The sequence below is a fragment of the Brachyhypopomus gauderio genome, chromosome 6 (assembly GCF_052324685.1).
Source record: "Brachyhypopomus gauderio isolate BG-103 chromosome 6, BGAUD_0.2, whole genome shotgun sequence".
NCBI classification, from domain to species: Eukaryota; Metazoa; Chordata; class Actinopteri; order Gymnotiformes; family Hypopomidae; genus Brachyhypopomus; species Brachyhypopomus gauderio.
The window spans coordinates 30,191,048-30,216,446 of record NC_135216.1 but is presented as its reverse complement, the minus strand read 5'-3'; the positions used below and the strand labels follow the sequence as shown (position 1 = coordinate 30,216,446).

Sequence of the window (25,399 nt, the reverse complement as noted above, 5' to 3'; positions counted from 1 at the left end):
GTTGTTTTATTTCTTCAGCATCAGAAGATGGAGATTCACAAGAAAATGTGTCTAAAGATGATCTCAGTAGAAGAAACGCTGAGTCTTCAGAACAAACTCAGAATCTCCAGGCAACCAAAGTACGTACAACCAATGAAGAATCTATCTATCTATCTATCTATCTATCTATCTATCTATCTATCTATCTATCTATCTATCTATCTATCTATCTGTGTCTGTCTGTCTGTCTGTCTATAAATCTATAACTTGGTGTTCTTTGACGAGGTTGTCTCTCACCTACTCTTTATACCTGACTCGAGCTATTAAATATCTTTCTCTTGCTCATTTTTAAGATGGAACATGAAGCCGTAGCAACCAAAGCCCCTCCCATTAATGAGAAGACTGAGAATAAGGAGTCACTCTCTCTTGTTGCTAAATCAACCAGGGACCCGGGTACATTTCCTACCTCCTATTGAAATATTCACTCTTTTAGAGTATTGCTAACAGAACTGTTAGTATGTTTTTCACATGGTTAAGTCTTTAAAATTGTACAAGTAAATTACATTGTTAGTAAAAAATTTAATTTCAATAAAGACCTCAAATCAGTTCACACAGAATTAAAGTATCAATAAACTAGTTATTGCTTTGAATTAGCCAAAGTCCAGTATGAACATCAAATGTATTTGTGTTTTATTTCTTCAGCATCAGATGATGGAGATTCACAAGAAAATGTGTCTAAAGATGATCACAGTAGAAGAAACGCTGAGTCTTCAAATCAAACTCAGAATCTCCAGGAAACCAAAGTACGTACAATCAGTGATGAAATTATCTATCTATCTATCTATCTATCTATCTATCTATCTATCTATCTATCTATCTATCTATCTATCTATCTATCTATCTGTGTCTGTCTATCTGTCTGTCTATAAATCTATAACTTGTTGTTCTTTGACGAGGCTGTCTCTCACCTACTGTTTATACCTGACTGGAGCTGTTAAATATCTTTCTCTTGCTCATTTGAAAGATGGAACATGAAGCCGTAGCAACCAAAGCCCCTCCCATTAATGAGAAGACTGAGAATATGGAGTCACTCTCTCTTGATGCTAAATCAACCAGGGACCCGGGTACATATCATACCTCCTATTGAAGTATTCACACTTTGAGAGTAATGCTAGCAGAACATTTAGTATGTTTTTCACATGGTTAATTCTTTAAAATTGTACAAGTAAATTACAATGTTAGTTAAAAAAATGTCATTTCAATAAAGACCTCAAATCAGTTCACACAGAATTGAAGTATCAATAAACTAGTCATTCCAATGTGTTAGCCAAAGTCCAGTATGAACAGCCAATGTATTTGTGTTGTTTTATTTCTTCAGCATCAGAAGATGGAGATTCACAAGAAAATGTGTCTAAAGATGATCTCAGTAGAAGAAACGCTGAGTCTTCAGAACAAACTCAGAATCTCCAGGCAACCAAAGTACGTACAACCAATGAAGAATCTATCTATCTATCTATCTATCTATCTATCTATCTATCTATCTATCTATCTATCTATCTATCTATCTATCTATCTATCTATCTGTGTCTGTCTGTCTGTCTGTCTATAAATCTATAACTTGGTGTTCTTTGACGAGGTTGTCTCTCACCTACTCTTTATACCTGACTCGAGCTATTAAATATCTTTCTCTTGCTCATTTTTAAGATGGAACATGAAGCCGTAGCAACCAAAGCCCCTCCCATTAATGAGAAGACTGAGAATAAGGAGTCACTCTCTCTTGTTGCTAAATCAACCAGGGACCCGGGTACATTTCCTACCTCCTATTGAAATATTCACTCTTTTAGAGTATTGCTAACAGAACTGTTAGTATGTTTTTCACATGGTTAAGTCTTTAAAATTGTACAAGTAAATTACATTGTTAGTAAAAAATTTAATTTCAATAAAGACCTCAAATCAGTTCACACAGAATTAAAGTATCAATAAACTAGTTATTGCTTTGAATTAGCCAAAGTCCAGTATGAACATCAAATGTATTTGTGTTTTATTTCTTCAGCATCAGATGATGGAGATTCACAAGAAAATGTGTCTAAAGATGATCACAGTAGAAGAAACGCTGAGTCTTCAAATCAAACTCAGAATCTCCAGGAAACCAAAGTACGTACAATCAGTGATGAAATTATCTATCTATCTATCTATCTATCTATCTATCTATCTATCTATCTATCTATCTATCTATCTATCTATCTATCTATCTCGGTCTGTCTGTCTATAAATCTATAACTTGTTGTTCTTTGACGAGGTTGTCTCTCACCTACTGTTTATACCTGACTCGAGCTGTTAAATATCTTTCTTTGCTCGTTTGAAAGATGGAACATGAAGCCGTAGCAACCAAAGCCCCTCCCATTAATGAGAAGACTGAGAATAAGGAGTCACTCTCTCTTGTTGCTAAATCAACCAGGGACCCGGGTACATTTCCTACCTCCTATTGAAATATTCACTCTTTTAGAGTATTGCTAACAGAACTGTTAGTATGTTTTTCACATGGTTAAGTCTTTAAAATTGTACAAGTAAATTACATTGTTAGTAAAAAATTTAATTTCAATAAAGACCTCAAATCAGTTCACACAGAATTAAAGTATCAATAAACTAGTTATTGCTTTGAATTAGCCAAAGTCCAGTATGAACATCAAATGTATTTGTGTTTTATTTCTTCAGCATCAGATGATGGAGATTCACAAGAAAATGTGTCTAAAGATGATCACAGTAGAAGAAACGCTGAGTCTTCAAATCAAACTCAGAATCTCCAGGAAACCAAAGTACGTACAATCAGTGATGAAATTATCTATCTATCTATCTATCTATCTATCTATCTATCTATCTATCTATCTATCTATCTATCTATCTATCTATCTATCTATCTATCTCGGTCTGTCTGTCTATAAATCTATAACTTGTTGTTCTTTGACGAGGTTGTCTCTCACCTACTGTTTATACCTGACTCGAGCTGTTAAATATCTTTCTTTGCTCGTTTGAAAGATGGAACATGAAGCCGTAGCAACCAAAGCCCCTCCCATTAATGAGAAGACTGAGAATAAGGAGTCACTCTCTCTTGTTGCTAAATCAACCAGGGACCCGGGTACATTTCCTACCTCCTATTGAAATATTCACTCTTTTAGAGTATTGCTAACAGAACTGTTAGTATGTTTTTCACATGGTTAAGTCTTTAAAATTGTACAAGTAAATTACATTGTTAGTAAAAAATTTAATTTCAATAAAGACCTCAAATCAGTTCACACAGAATTAAAGTATCAATAAACTAGTTATTGCTTTGAATTAGCCAAAGTCCAGTATGAACATCAAATGTATTTGTGTTTTATTTCTTCAGCATCAGATGATGGAGATTCACAAGAAAATGTGTCTAAAGATGATCTCAGTAGAAGAAACGCTGAGTCTTCAAATCAAACTCAGAATCTCCAGGAAACCAAAGTACATACAATCGATGAAGAAATTATCTATTTATCTATCTATCTATCTATCTATCTATCTATCTATCTATCTATCTATCTATCTATCTATCTATCTATCTATCTATCTATATCGGTCTGTCTGTCTATAAATCTATAACTTGTTGTTCTTTGATGAGTTTGTCTCTCACCTACTGTTTATACCTGACTGGAGCTGTTAAATGTCTTTCTCTTGCTCGTTTGAAAGATGGAACATGAAGCCGTAGCAACCAAAGCCCCTCCCATTAATGAGAAGACTGAGAATAAGGAGTCACTCTCTCTTGATGCTAAATCAACCAGGGACCCGGGTACATATCCTACCTCCTATTGAAATATTCACTCTTTGAGAGTATTGCTAACAGAACTTTTAGTATGTTTTTCACATGGTTAATTCTTTAAAATTGTACAAGTAAATTACATTATTAGTAAAAAATTTAATTTAAATAAAGACCTCAAATCAGTTCACACAGAATTAAAGTATCAATAAACTAGTTATTGCTTTGAATTAGCCAAAGTCCAGTATGAACATCAAATGTATTTGTGTTTTATTTCTTCAGCATCAGATGATGGAGATTCACAAGAAAATGTGTCTAAAGATGATCTCAGTAGAAGAAACGTTGAGTCTTCAAATCAAACTCAGAATCTCCAGGAAACCAAAGTATGTACAATCGATGAAGAAATTATCTATCTATCTATCTATCTATCTATCTATCTATCTATCTATCTATCTATCTATCTATCTATCTATCTATCTATCTATCTATCGGTCTGTCTGTCTATAAATCTATAACTTGTTGTTCTTTGATGAGTTTGTCTCTCACCTACTGTTTATACCTGACTGGAGCTGTTAAATGTCTTTCTCTTGCTCGTTTGAAAGATGGAACATGAAGCCGTAGCAACCAAAGCCCCTCCCATTAATGAGAAGACTGAGAATAAGGAGTCACTCTCTCTTGATGCTAAATCAACCAGGGACCCGGGTACATATCCTACCTCCTATTGAAATATTCACTCTTTGAGAGTATTGCTAACAGAACTTTTAGTATGTTTTTCACATGGTTAATTCTTTAAAATTGTACAAGTAAATTACATTGTTAGTAAAAAATGTCATTTCCATAAAGACCTCGAATCAGTTCACACAGAATTGAAGTATCAATAAACTAGTCATTCCATTGTGTTAAGCAAAGTCCAGTATGAACAGCCAATGTATTTGTGTTGTTTTATTTCTTCAGCATCAGAAGATGGAGATTCACAAGAAAATGTGTCTAAAGATGATCTCAGTAGAAGAAACACTGAGTCTTCAATTCAAACTCGGAATCTCCAGGAAACCAAAGTATGTACAATCAATGAAGAAATTATCTATGTGCCATAATAAAGGGCAAAAAGTTCACAAAATCAAACACACGTGCACACATGAGAGAGAACGACGTAGCAGCAAGCTAAAATGGTGTACAATGCGACTGGGATGACACCGTCCTTCTTGGTCCCGAGCCGCGTAACCGTGTACTGTATTCCTTCAACGCGCACACCAAACATAAGGTTCGAGTTACAACGTTTATGACCCAAAATCACTTAAGTAGAAACAAGGCTTTATACAATAAATGGGAGATGAGTCGTAACCACGAAACATCATAACTCGGGACTGATGTATCCCGAGGACTTCCTCTATCACCAAATGTTGGACAATCAACAGCACAAAAAATTCTGGAATTGATTTGTGAATCAAATTCTCATGAGAGTTAGCTGTCGTGATCAGCCTATTGAGGTCCAAGCAGATGGTTCCTAGGATACAGATAGAGAGGATCACAGGCTTGTGGCTGGTGGATTCCACTTCTTTCAGGTTTGGTCATACCTGCCATAGGCCTTTACATTCCTTGATCGCAGAGTCTGCCTCAAGTTGAGCTTCTTGGTGGTTTGCAGGTACACAAGGTTTTTATAGTCTTTTTCCTTTTCTTTCTATTCTTTCTGTCTGAATTGTTGTTGTTGTCATGGTGACCGGTGTTGGCCAGAGGAGGATGGGTTCCCCCCCTGAGTTTTGGTTCCTCTCAAGGTTTCTCCCTCATGCAAAAAAACTAGGGAGTTTTTCCTTGCCACTGTCGCCCTTGGCTTGCTCACTGGGGGCTAGGACTCGGCACTTGTAAAGCTGCTTTGTGACAACAACTGTTGTAAAAAGCGCTATATAAATAAAATTTGATTGATTGATTGATTGATAGTCAGTGCTCACAGTGAAATGGTCATGCTCCCTTGAGCCAGTGCCTCCACTCCTCAATTCCCAGCCTCATGGCCAGTAGGTCGCGGTCTCCTACTCCATCGTTTCTTTCTGTGTAAATAGTAGGTTGCTGCCCTGAGCTCACCTTCGTTCACCTTGTGGAGGTGGAACTACGTTATCTCATTATCAGAGGTGGGTAAAGTATTCAAAAATTTAACTCAAATAAAAGTACTGTTACTTGAATCTAATTTTACTCAAGTAAAAGTAAAATTATGCATCCAAAAATTTACTTGAGTAAAAGTGACGCTGGGCACAGGGAGACAGATGAGGCACGAGCCGCTGGTTTCGACAACGTCACTTTATTTAAAAGATGAGCACTGGACACTGCGCGAACGCACATTAAATAGACAAACCACATAAGTCCCGAGTGATGACGAGACGAGCCACAGGTGAGAGGGATGAACTCATTCAGACGTAACTGCACCCACGGATATCCACAGACGCAGACGACTAGACATAGACAACGTAAACACACGCCCAAAAGGGAGGGGTCAGGGGCCGTAACGTGACAAAAAGTTTAAAAGTACTTTGATTATAAGCTACTCAAGTAGTGAGTAAATGCAGAGTACTATTTCGTGTCAATAAATTACATCATGGAAAATTGAATAACTGGAAACAATGACTTTTAATGATAACTAAAATAATATATTAAAATTAAATATAATATATAAATATTATTTATTATAGCACAGTTAGTTCCGCCCTGCTCGTTTGTTTCGTTAATTCCCTATTGTCTGCCACACCCCTGTCGTCATTGTTAGCACCTGGTCTTAGTTTAGTTCAGTGTATATTAGTCCCTGAGTCTTCCATGTCCTTCGTCGGTTGTTTTGGATGAGTGGTTATCGTGTATTGAAGAGGTCGTCCGCACCGGCTCCTGTTCCCGCTGCCTGTCTGCCGGGTCCTGTTCCCGCTGCCTGTCTGCCGGCTCCGCCTGTGCCCGCTGCCCGCCGCCCGGCCGCGCCTGTGCCCGCTGCCCCGCGCCCGCCCGCGCCTGTGCCCGCTGCTCGCCTGCGCCTGTGCCCGCCGCCTGGCCACGCCTGTGCCCGCTGCCCGGCCACGCCTGTGCCCGCTGCCCGCCGCCCGGCCACGCCTGTCCCCCAAGAAACTGTGCTGCCCACGTGTGGGAATGGACTGAATGTGTTCCCTGCTTTGCCCTGTGATCCTGTCTCGTTTCCCATGTTCCCCTTGCTCCCGTGTCCTGTGCCTGGTTTTGTGTTGGTTCCTGTTCCTGTGTGTGTGCCTGTTCGTGTCCTTGTGCCCGTTCCTGTGTCGGTGTCTGGTGGGGTTGTCTCTGTCCCGGTCCCTGTGTCTGTTCCCCAAGTCGTCACTCACTTTGGTCCAGTCCCGGTCTCTGTTGTCCATAGCGTCTTTGCCTCTGTGTGTGCCTCTGCCCTGTCCCCTGGCCCCACTCCCATGTCTGTCCCCGGTCCTGTCCTGTCTGGCCATGCTCCTGTGCCTCGCCCTGGCCCTGTCCAGTCTCCCTGTGTCCCAGTCCAGCTCTTGGCCAGTCTCCATGTCTCCTGTCCTTGTCCCTGCCATGCCCCAGGTCCCATGTCATGTCCCTCTGGTCAGTCCTGTGTCTGCTGTCCCTGTCCCTGGCCATGTACCGTGGTTCCCTGTCTTGTCCTAGTCTGGTTCCCTGTCCTGTCTGCCCTTGCATGCCCCGGAGTGGCACGCTTTGAGGGGAGGTACTGTCACGTATGGCTACGCCCCCTCTCCTAGCTGTCACTCCGGGTTCCCTTGTGTCTGTGTTCCGTGCCTGTTCATCCCGCCCTGCTCGTTTATTTCGTTAATTCCCTATTGTCTGCCACGCCCCTGTCGTCATTGTTAGCACCTGGTCCTAGTTTAGTTCAGTGTATATTAGCCCCTGAGTCTCCCATGTCCTTCGTCGGTTGTTTTGGATGTTTGATTGTTTCGTTCTCGCTTGGTTATCGTGTATGTTCTAGTGTTGTCTGCTCTTCGCCTGTTGCTCTTTGTTCTGTGTATCCCTGCTCTGTTTCGTGTCTGTTTTCGATCATGTCCCTGTACCTGTCTAATTTGGATGGTTCTCCCGTTGTGACCCCTGCCTGCTACTACGACCTCGATTATGGTATGCCCTGTAATAAATCTCGCTCTTCTCAGCGTTTGTGTCCGCCTCCATGCTCTGCGCTATGCAGAACGTTACACATATATTATATATAATAGATAAAGCATCTTTTTCAAGATCAATAGATTGTCAGAGAAGGTCTTGAAGACCCTGCCGGTTCACCACTGGTAACTTCAATGTTTTCCACAAAGGCACTAACTGAGGAGACTGTCAGCCAATACGTGGATACAACTTGACGCCAACTGAATCCATTTGTAGCATACACAACTGACAGCGCATTTTATAACTGTCTTTTTTACACGTTTGTAATGTAAACATTGGCTGTATGTGAGGCCAGGGATGCTCGAGTGGGTTTTGTGTCATACTTTCTTGCTACCGGTGGAGAAAGTTTGCGTATGCGATCACGTGACTGACTGGCTTCATTTGATTGGTCACACATACTCTGATGACTAGACGTTGGTCAGTCTTCTCACTGAAAAGACGAATTACTTACAAAACTAAAGTAACGGTAGCACAGCGCAAATCCGATAGTAACGGAGTAAAAGTCGCGTTTTTCTCACCACATATTTACTCAAGTAAAAGTAAAAGTATTTCATATTACAACTATTCTCACAAGTACATTTTTGTCCAAAAAACTACTTGAGTAAATATAACAGAGAAAATATAATGCGTTCCTACCCACCTCTGCTCATTATACCATTAACTATAAGAAATGAAGACCAGTTTGAACAAGTGCCTGTAACGATCTGCGTGGCGCAGAGCATAGAGGCGGACACAAACGCTGAGAAGAGCGAGATTTATTACAGGGCATTCCATAATCGTAGTCGAAGTCACAGGCAGGGGTCATAACCGGAGAGCCATCCAACTGAGACAAGTACAGGGGCATGATAAGGACAGACACGAAACAAAACCAGGCAGAATTAACACTGAACAGAGAATAAACCAACAGAGAGTATAACACCGGGAACAGGGCACATGAATCACAAAGGCACGAGGGAAAGAAACAACCAAACATCCAAAACAACCGACAAGGGACACTCAGGGATTATATATACACAGAACACCAAACATGGATCAGGTGCAAACAATGACGACAGGGGCGTGGTAACAAACGAGGAATCAGAGACAACGAGCTGGGCGGGATAAACAGGCAGGGAATAACAAAACCACGAGGAACAGAGATGTTGGAGTGACAGCGGGGAGAGGGGGCGTACCCATACGTGACAGTGCCAAAGAATTAACATATTGTATGTACATTGTACATATTTTAAGGCTCATTCATCCATGTACTTAGCATACTGGAGTGTGATGTTGTTGAGTTCGAAGATGTGAATTAACATATCTGAATCAGTAGAGCAGTAAAACACCCAGACAAATATATTGCACAAAATATTTAAGATGAGTTTATGTGTCAATAAGCCAAACTTCTTTAGGCAGAGAAATAGATATATGTACAGGGTACCCGCGGGTCCTTAAAAAGTCTTAAATTTTGTTTTATATATTCAAGGTCTAAAAATGTCTTAAAATGTCTGGAATTTTAGGAGGGGAGGCATTAAATAAGTGTGTTGCTCAGTTTTTCTGTTTTATTTGACCGATGTATATCCCACAATAATTATCATTTCCGCAACGGCGTATACTCTGCATGGTAGATGGCAGTAGTACGTCACCTAACAGGTGGAAACAGCAGACGATGCTTTAGCTGCACAAGCTGCTTTTCTTATTTGAGGGCTGCGGCGGGAACAACAATACAAGGATACAGACATGGGTAAATGTCCATTCAGTGAAGTGGCTGGAGGATGAAAAATATTGTGGCTAGCTGAAACCTTCCAGTGATTCGTATGAGGCGCGATGTGAACTTGACGAAAAACATTCAAACTTGGTACAATGGGCTGTAAAGCGCTGGATTCTCATACTAAGGGAAACACCAGATACATGAAAAAAAGACAATGAAAGATAAAACTAAACTATTCATGAGACAGCAGAATTAACAATACCAAACACAGGGAGTTTCTGAAGACAGACCAAACTGAAGTACAAAATCTGGTGTCACGGTAGGCCAGCGCAGATCCTCTGGGGAGACGCCTACATCACGCCACACCTCTCTTATGTCACTCCCTCGTTCCCAATCACCTGATTATTAATGTGTAGCACCTGTTCCTAATCTTCTGCTGCCCTGTTTAAGACCTGCAGGTACAACCGTCTTGTACAGAGACTTTGGCTTACTGCCTTCTGTCCTTATTTAGCCCAGTAGGCTACTGCTTTGGTGTTTTACTCCTTTCTCGGTTTCTTAGAGCTGCTATGTCGTCTGCTTTATTTTCATGATGGACAATAAACCCTCTGCAGCTCTGACTCTGCCTCCTGCTGCTTTTGTTCTGTACATGATGTCACGTTGGGGTATAAATACTCTTAAAGTAACAAGGAACACATTAGACTAATAACAAATACAACTTAGAAAATAAACCAGGGCTTGGCAAGAGAACGCATGGGAAAAACCAAACATCACATAAAACAGACATAACTGACAGGTGGGGGCATGGATAAATGTGATTAGAGACCAGACTAGAATATTTTCCACAAAAGAAGACTAGTCATTTGTAAATTTCAAAATATAGGTATATATTATATATATGACTAACTATAAAAATGACTAACGTTATTTATATGTCACAGCATAAGCTAAAACTTTTTCAATTTTACAGGAAGAACATACATCACATTGTGAAGACTGACTACAACATTCTGAAGGAAACTTCAAAAGCCAAACAGATGAGCTTTTTATAAGACTTAATTTAAAAGCCAATCATAAACTAAAGCCTGCAGACATTCTTCAGATACAGTCACAGTCTTCATACTGCCAAGAGCCTGGTGATGAGAAAGAACTGGTCCACACCTTCTTACAAAGGATTCTGATGGGGAACTACAGAGCAAGACACGCGTCAGTTAAAGAACGAATCAGTGAGGTGCATCCCATCCAATCAGATACAGCAACTAGAGAGGAGGGTGACATATTTGCAGACTTTTTTTACTTGAGGCAAGATTCTCTTGATAAAACAATTCATGACCATGCCATCCACCCCATGGATGTCCAGATGGCAGTGCTCCACTGCTCAGACAGCTTCCTAAAGCAGCTCATAGTGACCAAACTGTCCCAGTGTCAGTACGCTCTGCCTCTGTTAGTGCCTGATCCCTTCACCAGAGAGATTGAGTTTCCTCTGTGGACATTTAGACAAATCAAGAAGAGCTCAAAGACCACGGACACCTCTGGGAATCATACATACAAAACTATGTACATGTACAAGGCAGAAACTCCAATGGTGGCGTTCTTCAGGCTGGGCCGTGTGTCCTCATCCAAGTCTCAGCTGATGAACAGTTTGATCAATGAAAAACACAACACATTCTTCCACAGACATTGCCCAGGCAGCAGCAGAACCCGTCTACTGATGGATGGAGTGGTGGAGATTGCCTGGTACCTCCCATCTGGGAAGAGCACTGATCATTTCCCTGACTGTGTAGCGTTCTGCAATCTACATGGTGATATAGAAACTAATAAGGAGCAACTGGGGATTCTGACTGAAATGTCGTCTGTGAACGTTGTACTTCTAGGTGATCAACAGCACATTAGTACAAATGAAGGTGTACTACAAAGACTATTTAAAGGGCCAAAGCCACTCATTTATTTACTGTCTGAGAATAACTCAAGTGTCATTGGGACAAAAAGCCTGAAATACAAAATTGGTCTTAAAGACAGAAGTCAGGCAACTGTGTCTAAAGAGCTCAGAAAGACCATTAACACATGTTTATCAAAACCAGGCTCCACTTTCAGACTTGAAGATGTGGGTAAAGACAGAGGAATCAAAACAGATGAGAACCATCCTGAGTGTCAAAGGGGGAAGGAAGCCGCCCTTCAGATCACACGTCTGCTGGAGGGAATGGAGATGTCCAGGATTAAGGAGACGTTCCTGCCTCGTCAAGGGAACCTGTGGCATATGTGGTGCCAAAAGAACAAAGATAAATATAAACTTTGCTGCAATGATACAGAGAATCAAGTGAGTAAAATACAGGGTGAAATGAATCAGATTCGTGCACAACAGAAGGAATGTGGGGTCACACCATTTCTGGAGCTGTTTATTAAAAATATGAATCTTCCACCATCAGATGAAAGGTGCTACTTTCTTAAGTGGACCGAAATCTTGCTAGACAAATACACCAATGACTGTTTTGGTTTGGAACACATCCTCAGAGAAATGGGGCAGATATATGAGTCATCTATGTCTTTGCAAATGGGCCAAAACAAGTCACTTCTCCCCACGTTTGCAGCAGAGATCATGTTGTCAGGATATCCACTGGAGCTGATGGATGGAGATGCTGGTCATGTTCCTCTGGTCTGGGTTTCAGCAGTTCTAGATGAACTCATCAAGATCCTGGGAGACCAGAGAGTCTTTGTGCTGTCAGTGTTGGGGATCCAGAGCTCTGGTAAATCCACCATGCTCAATGCCATGTTTGGACTCCAGTTTGCAGTCAGTGCAGGCAGGTGCACCAGAGGAGCCTTCATGCAGCTGGTCAAAGTGTCAGAGGAGATGAAGGCAGAGCTGAAGTTTGACTACATTCTAGTTGTTGACACTGAAGGTCTTCGAGCCCTAGAACTAACTGGAAAAGACACCATACATCATGACAATGAACTCGCCACATTTGTCGTGGGTCTTGGAAATATGACCTTGATCAACATCTTTGGGGAGAACCCTGCTGAGATGCAGGACATCCTTCAGATAGTTGTTCAGGCCTTCCTGAGGATGAAGAAGGTCAGACTGAACCCCAGCTGTGTGTTTGTGCATCAAAACGTCACAGATGTCACAGCTAAAGAGAAAACAATGGAGGGTAGGAGGAATTTGCAGGAAAAACTGGATGAGATGACAAAGCTAGCTGCCCTGGAGGAAGACTGTGATGCTGAGTGCTTCGGTGATGTCATTGAGTTTGATGTAGAGAGGGATGTGAGGTACATTGCACAGCTGTGGGAGGGCAGTCCACCCATGGCTCCACCAAACCCTTCATACAGTGAAAACATTGAGGAGCTGAAGCAAACCATAATCTCCAAAGCTGCACAGAAAGGTGGTATGAAGCTGTCTGAGTTCCAAACACGAATCATAGACCTATGGGAGGCACTTCTGAATGAGAACTTTGTTTTCAGCTTCAGAAACACATGGGAGATTTCAGTGTACAGGAAAATGGAGAAAGAATATTGGAAATGGACCTGGAGTCTCAGGAATGCCATGTTGGAGATTCAAGACAAACTCCACATTAGAATCAACAATAACCAGTTACAAAATGTGGAGCACAGTGACCTTGTTTGGGAAATGAAAGGACATTTCGAAAAGGTGAACAGTTCAGTGAAGAGTTACTTTGAAGATGATGCAGAAGAACAAAGGATTCTGGTACAGTGGAGAGGGAGAGTCCAACAGAAGATAGAGAATCTACATGATGACCTTATTAAACAAACCAAAAGAGACTTAAATGACATCATCTCACAGAAAATCGCCTGTAAACACTTGGAGGAGCAGAAGACACAATATGTGGCACAACTCTTTAAGAAGAGCAAAGAACTTGCTTTAATATTCAAGTGTAAAGCCAATGATGAAGGAGAACTGAGAAGACATTTTGATTGCATGTGGAGACAATGGGTTTCTGAACTGACTGCAGGCAGGACACCTCTAAAAGAAATTGACACTGAACAGGATGCAGTTAAAATTCTTTCTGAGCTGTATGAAGAACTTGTTCTTCAACGATTTGTAAAATACAGTGAAGAACCCAAGCATGTTAAAACGTTCACCAAAATAAGCACTGTTGGTGATTATACTAAATATGTCAATTTGAGCAAAAAGTGTGTGACCAGATTAACATCAGAAGATCATAATTCAATAAGGCAGTTGACACACAGAATCATGCAAGAAACAGATGAGCTCAGTAAATCAAAGTCAGTAGCAAAAATGGGATACAAGTCGTTCTATTTTCAAGAGATTGCACAACTTGTGAAAAAGGCAGTTGCTGAACACACACAGTCAAACTCAAATTACAAGTTCAAACCAAAGTTCATAGTGGATCTTTCTCTACATGTCTGTATGCATGCGGCGGAAATGTTTGCAGCCCAGCTCAGAACATTCAGAGAGTCTAATGACCCATTCATCTATCTTGAGAAGAAGAAATCTGAATACTACAATGTTTTTGAAAAGTCATGTAAAGGTGCTACTTCTGTGGCTGTGTTTGGTGAGTCAGTATGCATGGAACTTAAGGGAGCCATCATGCAGAGTGTCTACACCAGAATAGCTATTGATTTGGCTGATAAAATGAAAACAAACCATAAAGCATTTAATGGAAACAGGTCAAAACTGGAAAAACACATCCTAAAATCAGTGGCAGAAGAGGAGGACTTTGAGAAGTTCATGAACTACATCCTAAATCCAGAGGAACAATTTAAGACCTTCATTAGAGATGTTGTTAAAAAGTATATGATAGAAAAAGATCCCAGATCACTTGCCAAAATTAGACACACCATCAAACATAAACAGGAATGCATCATCTCTGCAGCAATGTCAGCAACAGAAGACGTGGTGAAGGAAAGAGGAGATGCAAATATGTGGCTGAAGACATTTTCAGACGCACTCAAAGATGAGCTTGAATGTAATATTGATCACCTCAGAGATAATAACTGTCAGGATGTTGTTGATTTTCACTTACTCACAGATGTTGTAAAAAAGGAAATGCCTCTTATTAGTGAGGAACTGACCAAGAACATAAACAGTCTGTCTGACCTTAAAATGGAGAACTTCAGAAAGAGGCCAGATGAGATCCTGATTGAGCACTTCTGTAGGTGCTGCTGGGTACAGTGTCCATTCTGTAGTGCCATCTGCACCAACACGATGGAGGACCATGATGGAGACCACAGTGTCCCTTTCCATCGTAATTATGGATTAAATGGGTGCAATTATAGAGGAACAGATAATCTTTGCATCGGTTTCTGCACCACGTCAGTGGCAAGTAATAAGTCCTTCTATTCATCATATGAATCTGACAAAGAGGTGCCATGGAAACAGTACAGAACAGCTGGTCCTGAGTTTGCAAATTGGAGCATCACCCCTGATCTCTCTGAACTTCCCTACTGGAAGTGGTTTGTGTGTAGATTCCAGAAAGATCTGGAGAATCATTACAAGAAAACATTCCAGGGAAGTGGTAAGATTCCTGATGAATGGAGAAGGTACAGTAAGGAAGATGCCATAGAGAGTTTGGATAAATACATATAAAACAAGGTGCTTGTGGTACAGGGAATGAAATAATTTAGAGAATCTATAAAATGAAGCCACCTGGGGGATAATAACTTCCACCTACAGTACATCTCCACTTTTGAGAGACTTGATGTTTAGTGAACGACCTCTCTGAGATGTCTGGATTCAAAAGCAACTTTGACCACACAGACTAACCTTCAGATCTATAATAGAGCTGCAAGAGTCAGTGTCAATATGTCAGAGACCCAGGACCACCAGAGGGCGCAGTCACTAGGATACTTACCAGCATTACCAAGCCGTTGGTCTGTATATCTCTCTGTCTGATCCCCTTGTTGCTGACCTTTGTTCTCCTAGTGATTTTCTCTCCTGTTTGCCCTTGTTGTACCTCTGCCTGCCACTCTTAGTCTCTTCTGGTTTTTGACCCCCTGCTTGGATTTTTGACTCATGTTTTTGCCCCTTTGTGCTGCTGCTCACCCTTTGTTCTTTTGGAACCTCTGTTTAATGTAAATTTTCAGTGACATTTTGTACAGTAGAACAAAAAAACTAGCTCTGTAATTTTACATAAAATAAAATTAGCATGTATCACAAGTTTACAAGCTTGATTAAAGGGATTGCATTTATATTTCCATTCATGTCTGATAATACTGTATATATTGTATAGTTATATTGCGTCATGGTGTGCCAGGAACATGCCCACTTCCGTGATTATTGATTGTCTGCACCTGTCCATTTTTTACCTTTTTGATTTTGCTTTATTTAACCATTTATTTAACCCTATAGGAACACTCATCCAGTGCTGTGCATTATTCCTCACTGCTGTTTGTTTAGGATGCCCCATTACTGCTGTGTGTACAAGGTACCCCATTACTGCTGATTCTCTGTGACTTGAGTTTTGCTGCCAGTACTTCTCATTATCTTTTAGCTGAACGCTGTGTTTTTTGTTTTTTGATGTAACACTGGAAACTTCAAACTTTACATTTGCAACTTTCTCCCTTTCTGTCCTCATCACATACCGTCAAATTACAGATTGCCATAGGTTTTCATTTTTAATTTCTGATTTAATCTTATGAGTCACTTATTACTTAATCAATTTGACAAATCATTAGTCATTATCACATATCAGAGTAAAGATGCTTTGGAGAGGTCTTTATTTATCTTTATTATCAGCTAACTTGTTAAATGTTTGTGTGTGAAGAAATAAAATTTTCATTCTTCAATATTATGTTCGAACGTCTGATAAAATACCACTGTACATTCTAAATCATATTTATAGATATTTTTTGTAGGTCAAGCTCTGGTCTATGATTTCCAGTGTTGGGAACGTTACTTAAAAAAAGTAATTAGTTATAGTTACTCACTACTTGTTCAAAAAAGTAACTGAGTTAGTAACTGAATTACTCTATAATAAAAGTAACTCGTTACCAGGGAAAGTAACTATTTGCGTTACAGTTAAAAAAGGTTATATGCCAATGAATAAGGATGTTTTTGAAAAAGTTTTTACAGTCAGTTGAAATGAGTAGATCAGAAAGGTGTTTAACTTTTGATATTTATTGCACATCCACAGACCAGTGCAGGATAAAATCCTTTAAAATCCCAAATCTTTGTAAAAAAAAAAAAAAAAAAAAAAAAAAAAGCAAAAGTAAACAGTTACACTATATAAAGTGCATTTACATCTATCAAATTAAATTAAATTCTCTCAACCTGAGACAACTGGTTTGTTCACAATAAAACCTCTATTCTTAATTAAATAAATCAAATACCCAGTCTGGTAGACATTCAGGAACTTCAAGTATTTTCTTAAACAATGTTTATATCGCCTTGAAAATGCTAAATTTTCTTCGACTTGCACCTGACGCCATTTCGGCCTCTTCTCCGTTTGTGTCGTGTCACTGGCGTGCTTCGGCGCGCGTGTAAAAACACTGGCTCTGATTGGCTATCATAACGCTGCCTTAGCCAATCGCTTACTGAATTGTTAAGTTAAACAGGTGTTAAACCGAGAACTGTGACCTATCGAGATCTGTTACTCCTCATTAGCCTGGGCAGCGGTCTGCTCGGATTACTGTTAGTATATCAATATATAGTAACGCACCGCTTTTAATGACCAGTAACGTCAATGGAGTTGTAACGACAGGAAAAGTAACTAATTATATTATCCCGTTACTGACAAAATGACGCCGTTACCTAACGCCGTTATTTTTAACGCAACACTGATGATTTCCCACCAATTGTGATTTCTGTAAGGGCTTTGTGTGTAACATTACTTGAAGGAGGTGAACATTTGCACAATAGAGAGCAGGTTTTATTCAACTCAACACAGAGTTCTTGGTTAGACTCTGTTAGCTCAACCAGGCTAACACGGATGGCGGCAGGATGGTGATGCACAATGAGGAGACGAAGCAACAACAATAAGCACAATAAGAGTAACAAACATACACAGGCTGATAAAGGAACTGTCACATTGCGGTCCCCGACCCCTCCCTTTTGGGCGTGTGTTTACGTCGTCTGCGTCTACTCATATGCGTCTGTGGATCTCCGTGGGTGCGGGTGCATCTTGTGCTGATTTGTCTCACCTGTGGCTCGTCTCGTAATCACGTGGGGTTTATGTGGTTTGTCTACTTAATGTGTTCGCGCAGTGTCCTGTGCTCGTTGTTGTTTGAGTCATACGTGTCTGTACTTGTTGACCTGTTTTACATGTGCTGTCTGTGCAATTTGTGTCATTCATTAAACGTTGCGTCCGTTCAAGCAAGGAGTTCTGTCTCGTCCTTCGCCGAGCTCCAGACGTGACAGAATGATGAGCCTTACCAAGAGACAGAATGCCAGGCTATGCCACCCGGGCAAAGAAGGGCCGGAGACCCAGCAAGCATTGCGATGCCTCTTCCCCTGCCCAGCACCGCAAGGCTACAGTGACTCCGGAGATGATGGAGCAGGACCCCGTGTGTGCGCTCATGCTCCGTCAGGCTCAGGAGACGTCCTGCCCGGAAAGGGTGGAGTACTACCGTGAGTCCGCGGTGCGGATCTGGAAGGAGCGACACCCCTCTCCCACCAGGGAACTCTCGCCACTGCGGGTGGGCTCCTTCGAACTCTGCTCAACGGAGAAGACCCAGGAGAGCGAGTTTGAGGGAGAGGACTCTCCGAGTGAGGAGGAAGACCATCCGCCCTCCGTGTGCTCCGCCCCCACCGTAGATTACAGTGAGGAAGAGGAGGTGGAGGAAGACTACCCTCCGTCTTTGTGCTCCGCCCCCACCGTAGACTACGGTGAGGGGGAGGAAGAGGACTACCCTCCGTCTATGTGCTCAGGTGTCTCCGAGCGCGCGGACGGTGAATCATACATGGAGGAGGAGGAGGAAGAGAGCCCGCCCCCCTCTGAGCTCTCCGCCGGGACTGCGAGGGGGAGGGATAGTCCGGAGGTGGGCGTATCCCCCGAACGCTCCAAGGGAAGCGGCATGGACTACTCCCGGGGTGGCAGCCCGGAGCAGCCCATGAGCTGGAGCCTGGGCAGTGAGGAGGAGATGGAAGTTGAAGACAATGCTCCCACTGCCAGGTCTGGAGGGCGATCGCTAGGTGGTCCACCGAGAAGAGAGATCAGTCGCGATGCACCTGGCGCGTCCGCCAGCCGCGCTGCACCCGGTGGAGGGTTTGCGGTGAGGGCAGGAGGAGGACCGCCCACTGCAGCACCCGCAGCTCCCGGTTTCTCACCACTGGCCACTCTCCTTTTGGTGCGCAGCCTGGCGCTGTTTACGTGTGTCTGTCCCAGTGTTTGTGAATATTCCCATATGTCTGCCTAACCCCTTTTCCCTCTCGTACCTGTGTGTGTGAATGTGCCTGTTTGTGTGTTCGTCAATGTCCCGTTATGTTAGTCTAACGTGTTTTCCCTGGTATTCCCAGGGAGGGTGTTCTAGGCTGTTCGTGGCGGACCCGTCACCGAGGGCGGTCATCTCCCAGACGCAGGACTGAGCGCATCGGATCCGCCCATCGACGTGGGTTCGGGGCACTTGGTCCTGTTGGCACCCAGGGACGGGTAGTGCCCTTGATGGGGGAGTCTGTCACGTTGAGGACCCCGGCCCCTCCCTTTTGGGCGTTTGTTTACATCGTCTGCGTCTACTCATCTGTGTCAGTGGATCTCCGTGGGTGCAGTTTCGTCTTGTGCTGATTTGTCTCACCTGTGGCTCGTCTCGTCATCACGTGTGGTTTATGTGGTTTGTCTACTCGTCGTTGAGTCATACATGTCTGTACTTGTTGACCTGTTTTACGTGCGCTGTCTGCGCAATTTGTGTCATTCATTAAACGTTGCGTCCGTTCAAGCAAGGAGTTCTGTCTCGTCCTTTGCCGCGCTCCGGACGTGATAGGAACTCTATAATACATACAGAAAAGAGACTCAACCACACAAGACTAAACAGATTTAAACTTAAAGAAGACTTAAACCATATACACATATCAATTAACCTGCCCAAACTTTCTCTTTCTCTCTTTTCTATTCTCTCTCTAAAGACCTCATGTCCATCCCTGGGTCTTACGCTAGTTAGGCAAGCCTTAGGGTAGTCATATAATCCATTTAAATCTAATGATCACTGACAGTTGTTATCCTTCGCTGTTGTTGTTTAATTTTCTATTCTTTGTTGTTTACTATTATACCTCTGGTTAGATTAGTAGATTTACATATAGGTTTAGTTTCATTTTGAGCCAAATCATTCCATATGCTATTCTTTATATCGATTGTAATGTTAACCATTTAATAAATTTGGACATTTATTCATTAACCCTGATGAGATCCAGGCGTGGTCTACATTCTTGGGGTCCAGCTGGGTGTGGGGGACCCATTGCAATTTTTGTTAAAATAATCAGCAGATTCAGCCCAATTGCAAGTAAAATAAACAATACATATGTTAAATTAGTTTGCTCTCTTATTTATTTATTAGTTACTTTTTTATTAAAATGTAACACAATAAGGAAATCAATCATAAATCATGCTGGCTGACAGGCTGGTCCTATGGCTAGCTGCTCACGGGCTGGTGCTAACGGAGCTGGCTGCTGCTCATCCTCCTTTTCATTATCAGTATCAGACTCTGATATTTCAGAAATGTGATCCTGAAATTTCCTCTTCTGAATCATCATCAAAATCCTCTGTCTCTTCCAATATCAGCTGTAAGGCAGTCTGAACTGAGAATTGCTTTGCCATCTTTTATAGCATTTTTAGCATTTTTAGCATCATGTCCCCATGATTGGGTGAAACACACACAAACACACACATACACACACACACACACACACATACACACACATACATACACAAACATACAGGTCCAGAGAGGAGGGAGGGATAATGAGGGCTGAGAGAAAAGATGCTTCTTTCAGATCTCACCCCTTTGTCTCTATAGAGATTCTTCGTCCACTGTCTGACAATATGCAATCAACCCCTGATGTGACAACCATCAAAAGTGTTGATGGTTGCCCACCCTTGCATGCCAAACACCTCTGTCCTTTGTTTGTATATCCTTTAAAGTCATACAGACGACTATCAACTACCCAACCCAATGTTGATTGCCCACTTTGACTAGCCCAGGGCCCAGTGGACCCTGGACCCTGTATGTAATACAAATGTGAAGGGGGGGGTACGGGGGGGTGGTCATTGAAAATATTTTCTGACTTATGTTGCTCACGGAAAATGAGCCAAGGACCAATGAATCTCAGTTTGAAAAAAAAAAAATTGTAGAATTTTTTTAAGCTGATTTTTTCAAAATGGGTCCCACAGACCCTTGGACCATATAAGGGTTAATCTGGTCACGGTTGTAAATACAAATTTTGGTCGATGGTATTAGGTCATTGCGCGGAACCAGAACTTAACCCTTTAGTAATGAGACTGATCAAACCATATTCCACCTATCCCCATTATCACAATACTGGTTCCTGAGCAATCAGGATGGTGCCCCGTTCATAATCCATAAACTAACGTGTATCCGCTACAATAACGAACAAAAAAAAATAACGCATTTTACAGGCATGAAAATCTGTCACCTTTCGGCGAAATTCGCCGTTTTGAAGTTAAAAAGGGTGACCTACGTGAATCGTGTAGATCCGATGAGTTTTTTGTTGGGGGGGGGGGGGGGGGTCGGGAGATTATATGTATATATTTTAGTTATCATATTGACTTAATAAGCAAACAGAGCACTTCCGAAATTGGCTATTTCAATGACAGTGGCCAGCAGTTTCCGCCCAGAACCTTCATAGAGGCCAAATAGCGTTTCAATCATACGAACGTTCTTCATTCATGTTATTCATTTACTGCTAAGCGGGACGAGAAGCAGGACCTAGTGCTACACCGGGGACAAGTCAGAAGAGCGAACATTTACCACTACATTTACCAGATCGTACATTTACCACTACATTTACCACATCGTACATTTACCACTACATTTACCAGATCGTACATTTACCACTACATTTACCAGATCGTACATTTTTAATTGGGTGGATTTAATTGGGTTATTAATGGTTTCAATCGTTTTCATATTTTGCGGTAAAACAAAGTTACTGCCGTTCGCTACAGCGTTGAACACTGTCAGATCTAGCCACAAGCTCTTGTGATAAATAGGTAGATAGATAGACCTATTAAGTTCGCGTCAACACCGTGTAGTTAACGGTGACATAAAATAAGAAACAAGATTTTTTTTCAAGTGTCTGTAGTTGTAACTGGTGAATCCAGGGACGTGTGAGGATCACATTCGCGCCAGGGCTGAAAAGGTTGAAGATGAAGTTGTAAACGCTTGTCGTTTGAGTCTACCCTGTGCTTTAGCTCATGTTAGAAAATAAAAACACGTAAACCTGGTATTTTTACAATAATTTTCGCCGCTGATGTATTTATTGGTTTATTAAGACGTAATGGTTTTGACTGAGCCATCCGGAATGGCGAAAGCGGCTTCTTGCGTTTACGGATTGCGTTTACATTGAATCCATTGACATGACAGTCAAAAAAAATTTTTTTAATGGATTTTACTATATTTTACGGAGCCCGTAAGGTGACATCATGTAAAAAATAAATAAATAACGCGTGGCCACGACTTATTAACGCGTGGGAACGAGATACTAACGTCGCCTTTCACACGCGGCAACAAAGTTTATTTTTTCACAGCAAAGCAAGCAGATCCCAGGGATGTTCGCATCATGTAAAAAATATAATAACGCGTGGCCACGACTTACTAATGCATGCGAACGACTTACTAAGGCATGCGAACAAGATAATTAAGTATTACTTTATATAAAGCCCAAGGAAGGTAAACCTGGCTCTATATAAAGTAATACTTAATTATCTTATTCGCACGCGTTAGTAAGTCGTTCGCATGCGTAAGTAAGTCGTGGCCACGCGTTATTATATTTTTTACATGTCACCTTACGAGCTCCGTAATATTTGGCATCACCTGTCGCTGTATCCCCGTACACCAGCAGCCACCCCCCCCCCCCCCCAATCGCAGTATACCCATGACGTCACATGTCAACGCCCCCTCCCCACATGTCAACGCCCCGTCGCCGTATCCCCATGACGTCACATGCCCCGCCCCCGATCTTCTCACCTTTTTAACCCCTGACCCATTTTCATGCCTGATTTTAATTCATTTAACGCATGAGACACTTTCGCACCGTGGAATGTTTCTCAGTGCACGAGTTCCAGACATACAGATTATATGGACGCACAATAAAATGAGCATGATGGAGATGACTGAAGAGGCTACGCTGGTGGATGGGAAATTTAAATATAAGAAACTTCCAGATGGAAGTACAAACAAAAATAGTGTTATTTGCACTTTATGTAGGCAAGAGTTCGCTTATTACAGGAGCACTTCCACCCTTTGTTACCACCTCAATGCAAAACATGTTGGGGCTAACGTGCAGGTCAGTAATGATAACTTAGCTGCTAAATGTATTCCTAGTACGAGCAGTGCCGCCAGTCAACTCGACCACATGTCGGGGTTGAAATTAAGAAACAAAATATAAAAGTCCACTTCAGACAAATTGACCAATTCAGTGGTGAGATGGATTGTTGTGGACTGTAGACCGCTTTCTGAAGGATTAAGTAAGACGTGGCATTTTTAAACATCTCCGCCGTTCGCAGAGGTTCGCGTGAGGTGGGTGGAGTCGCATGCTATGGTCACTCGCGAAAGTATTATCCAGGCTTTACAAGAAGTGCTGCAAATTGCGTCAACTGAGGCAAGTTACGAACTGCCGTCCAGAAAGACAATTTCGAAGAAAATCCAGCAGCTGTATGATGAGGAAAGTGCGCCACAAATTTGGCTGACTGGGGATCACTGGACCTCTGTTAGCAACAAGAATGATCTTGGTGTGACAGCTCATATTATAGATGATGAATGGAAGATCCTGTCATTTGCTTTGAGCATGCAGAAGACCCTTCTAGGCAGTATGGAGATGCCTGTGGCAGAGGCCTGGGAAATTAAAGAAAGTCTACCATCTAAAATGGTATTAAAAAACATCTTCTGATTTACTTCAGTTCTTCTTATTCTTCCAATACCCTGAGCTAAACTCATTTTTGGTCAGAATTTCCAGTGTTCTGAAAACTGTTTGCTCTGTTTTCTGCACTAATCTATTGGTCTGTGTAGTAGACTGGTGGAAAAATAAACAAGATGTTGAAGTTTATGATAATTGTTCATTGATCAATCATATGAACATCAATCATGTTTATTGATTCATTCATCATTCAAACTTAAATTAATATTTCTTATGTTAAATACTGAAACGCGATTAAAATGCAATTAATTTCGATTCATTAATTACAAAGCTTCTAATTAATTCGATTCGGTGGACACCCATACCTTGTCTCCCACCTGATAGGATGGTGCTTCGCTCCTTCTATGATTGGCCTTGTGTTTGAATCTCCTGATGGCCTCCCTCAGGTGCCGATGTGCACGTACCTGCGGTGCGGGGGACAGCTCGGATGAGGATTTGCCGCTGCAATTGCTCTATCAATTTCCCACTCTACGTCTCCTAGAAAACATTCAGGGGAGGTACAGGCTCCTCACTGGTAGACTCTGCGCTGCCAGGGAAGGAGCGGGATCATGCTTCTGCTCGTACGTTCTTCTCACCAGGCCTGTACGTCACCTGAAACTGGAATCTCGAAAAGAACAGTGACCATTGGGCTTGACGAGGGTTCATGCATTTGGTGTTTTTGAGATGCTTGAGGTTTTTGTGATCTGTAATCACTGTGAGCCAGATTCGCCACTCACAATCCGCGAACACCTTCTGCTGTCCAGCATAGCTTTTTAGCTCCTTCGCGTAACAGGTCTGCAAGAGGCCTTGCAATTTGGCTATAAGCACGAATGAACCGCCTATAAAAATTCACAAAACCCAGAAAACGTTGAAGCTCACGTTGTGTGTGAGGCTGAGTCCATCCCATCCCATCCACCTTACCTGGTTGCATATGCACGGAGCCTGGTGGTGTAACCCAGGATGTTCACCTCCCAAATATGGAACTCGCACTTATCCAGATGATTGCACATGGAGTGTGCCCAGGACAGCCCATACATCATGCACGTACATCATGGGGGAAGTCATGGTCCTGTGGTAGGGAACTGGTCTTGTGACCAGAGGGTCGTGGGTTCTTAAGACTTAAGAAGGAAAACATACGGTACGATGCTAATTAGACCGGCATTAGGTATTTTATCTTAGACATGTCTTATGGTTCTAGGCGAAAAGTGAAGTATCATAAAGCGTCGGTGTTGATACAAATCACCTGATTAGAACAGCCATGGTGTGATGCTTGTGTCACGGTACAGTTGACCGTTCACGTAGAGTTTGTCCACTGAGATTACAGCCCGGGAGCCTGCTTGGATGAAACTCTTGCGGATGGGGAACAGGACCTTCTGTCGCTCCAGGATTTCTCAGCTTACCGGTCAGCTTACCGGTCGATTTTTTAAGAATTCAAGACAGTGTTTATCCACCCTAGAAGAGGGAGAGACAGAGTCTGCTGCAGCGGTGCCAGGGCAGCCGCAGGGCAGCCGCAGGGCAGCCGCAGGGCAGCCGCAGCGCAGCGGAGCACGCCTTTGAATTCCGCACCCTGGCGGCTCGGACAGGGTGGAATGAAGCCGCCTGACGGACGTTTTTCTGGCCGGACTGAAGCCAGAGCTAAAGGCAGAGTTGTCGGCCAGAGGAGCTGGGTTTCAACCAGGTAATACACCTAGCCATGTATGACCGACTTGTACATGAGAGAAAGGGAAGCGCTTCTCCATGCGTCACCCCGCAGGTTCCCGTGTCAGCGCCACCCCGTGAGACGACTGCCACTGAACCC

At 42.3% G+C, this 25,399-nt stretch overlaps 1 protein-coding gene across 1 annotated transcript; it reads left to right on the top strand.

Annotated features, from left to right (window-relative positions):
• Positions 1-4,362: 4,362 nt before the first annotated feature.
• Positions 4,363-16,350, top strand: LOC143517654 (interferon-induced very large GTPase 1-like). Its single transcript, XM_077010386.1, has 3 exons — positions 4,363-4,459; positions 4,712-4,812; positions 10,534-16,350. The coding sequence occupies exon 3, from the start codon at positions 10,744-10,746 to the stop codon at positions 15,124-15,126; it is 4,383 nt and encodes a 1,460-aa protein (XP_076866501.1). The 5' UTR covers positions 4,363-4,459; positions 4,712-4,812; positions 10,534-10,743; the 3' UTR covers positions 15,127-16,350.
• Positions 16,351-25,399: the final 9,049 nt, after the last annotated feature.

Excerpts from the sequence above, each read along its gene's own strand:
- LOC143517654 (XM_077010386.1), top strand. The coding sequence starts at position 10,744 with ATGGGGAACTACAGAGCAAGACACGCGTCAGTTAAAGAACGAATCAGT.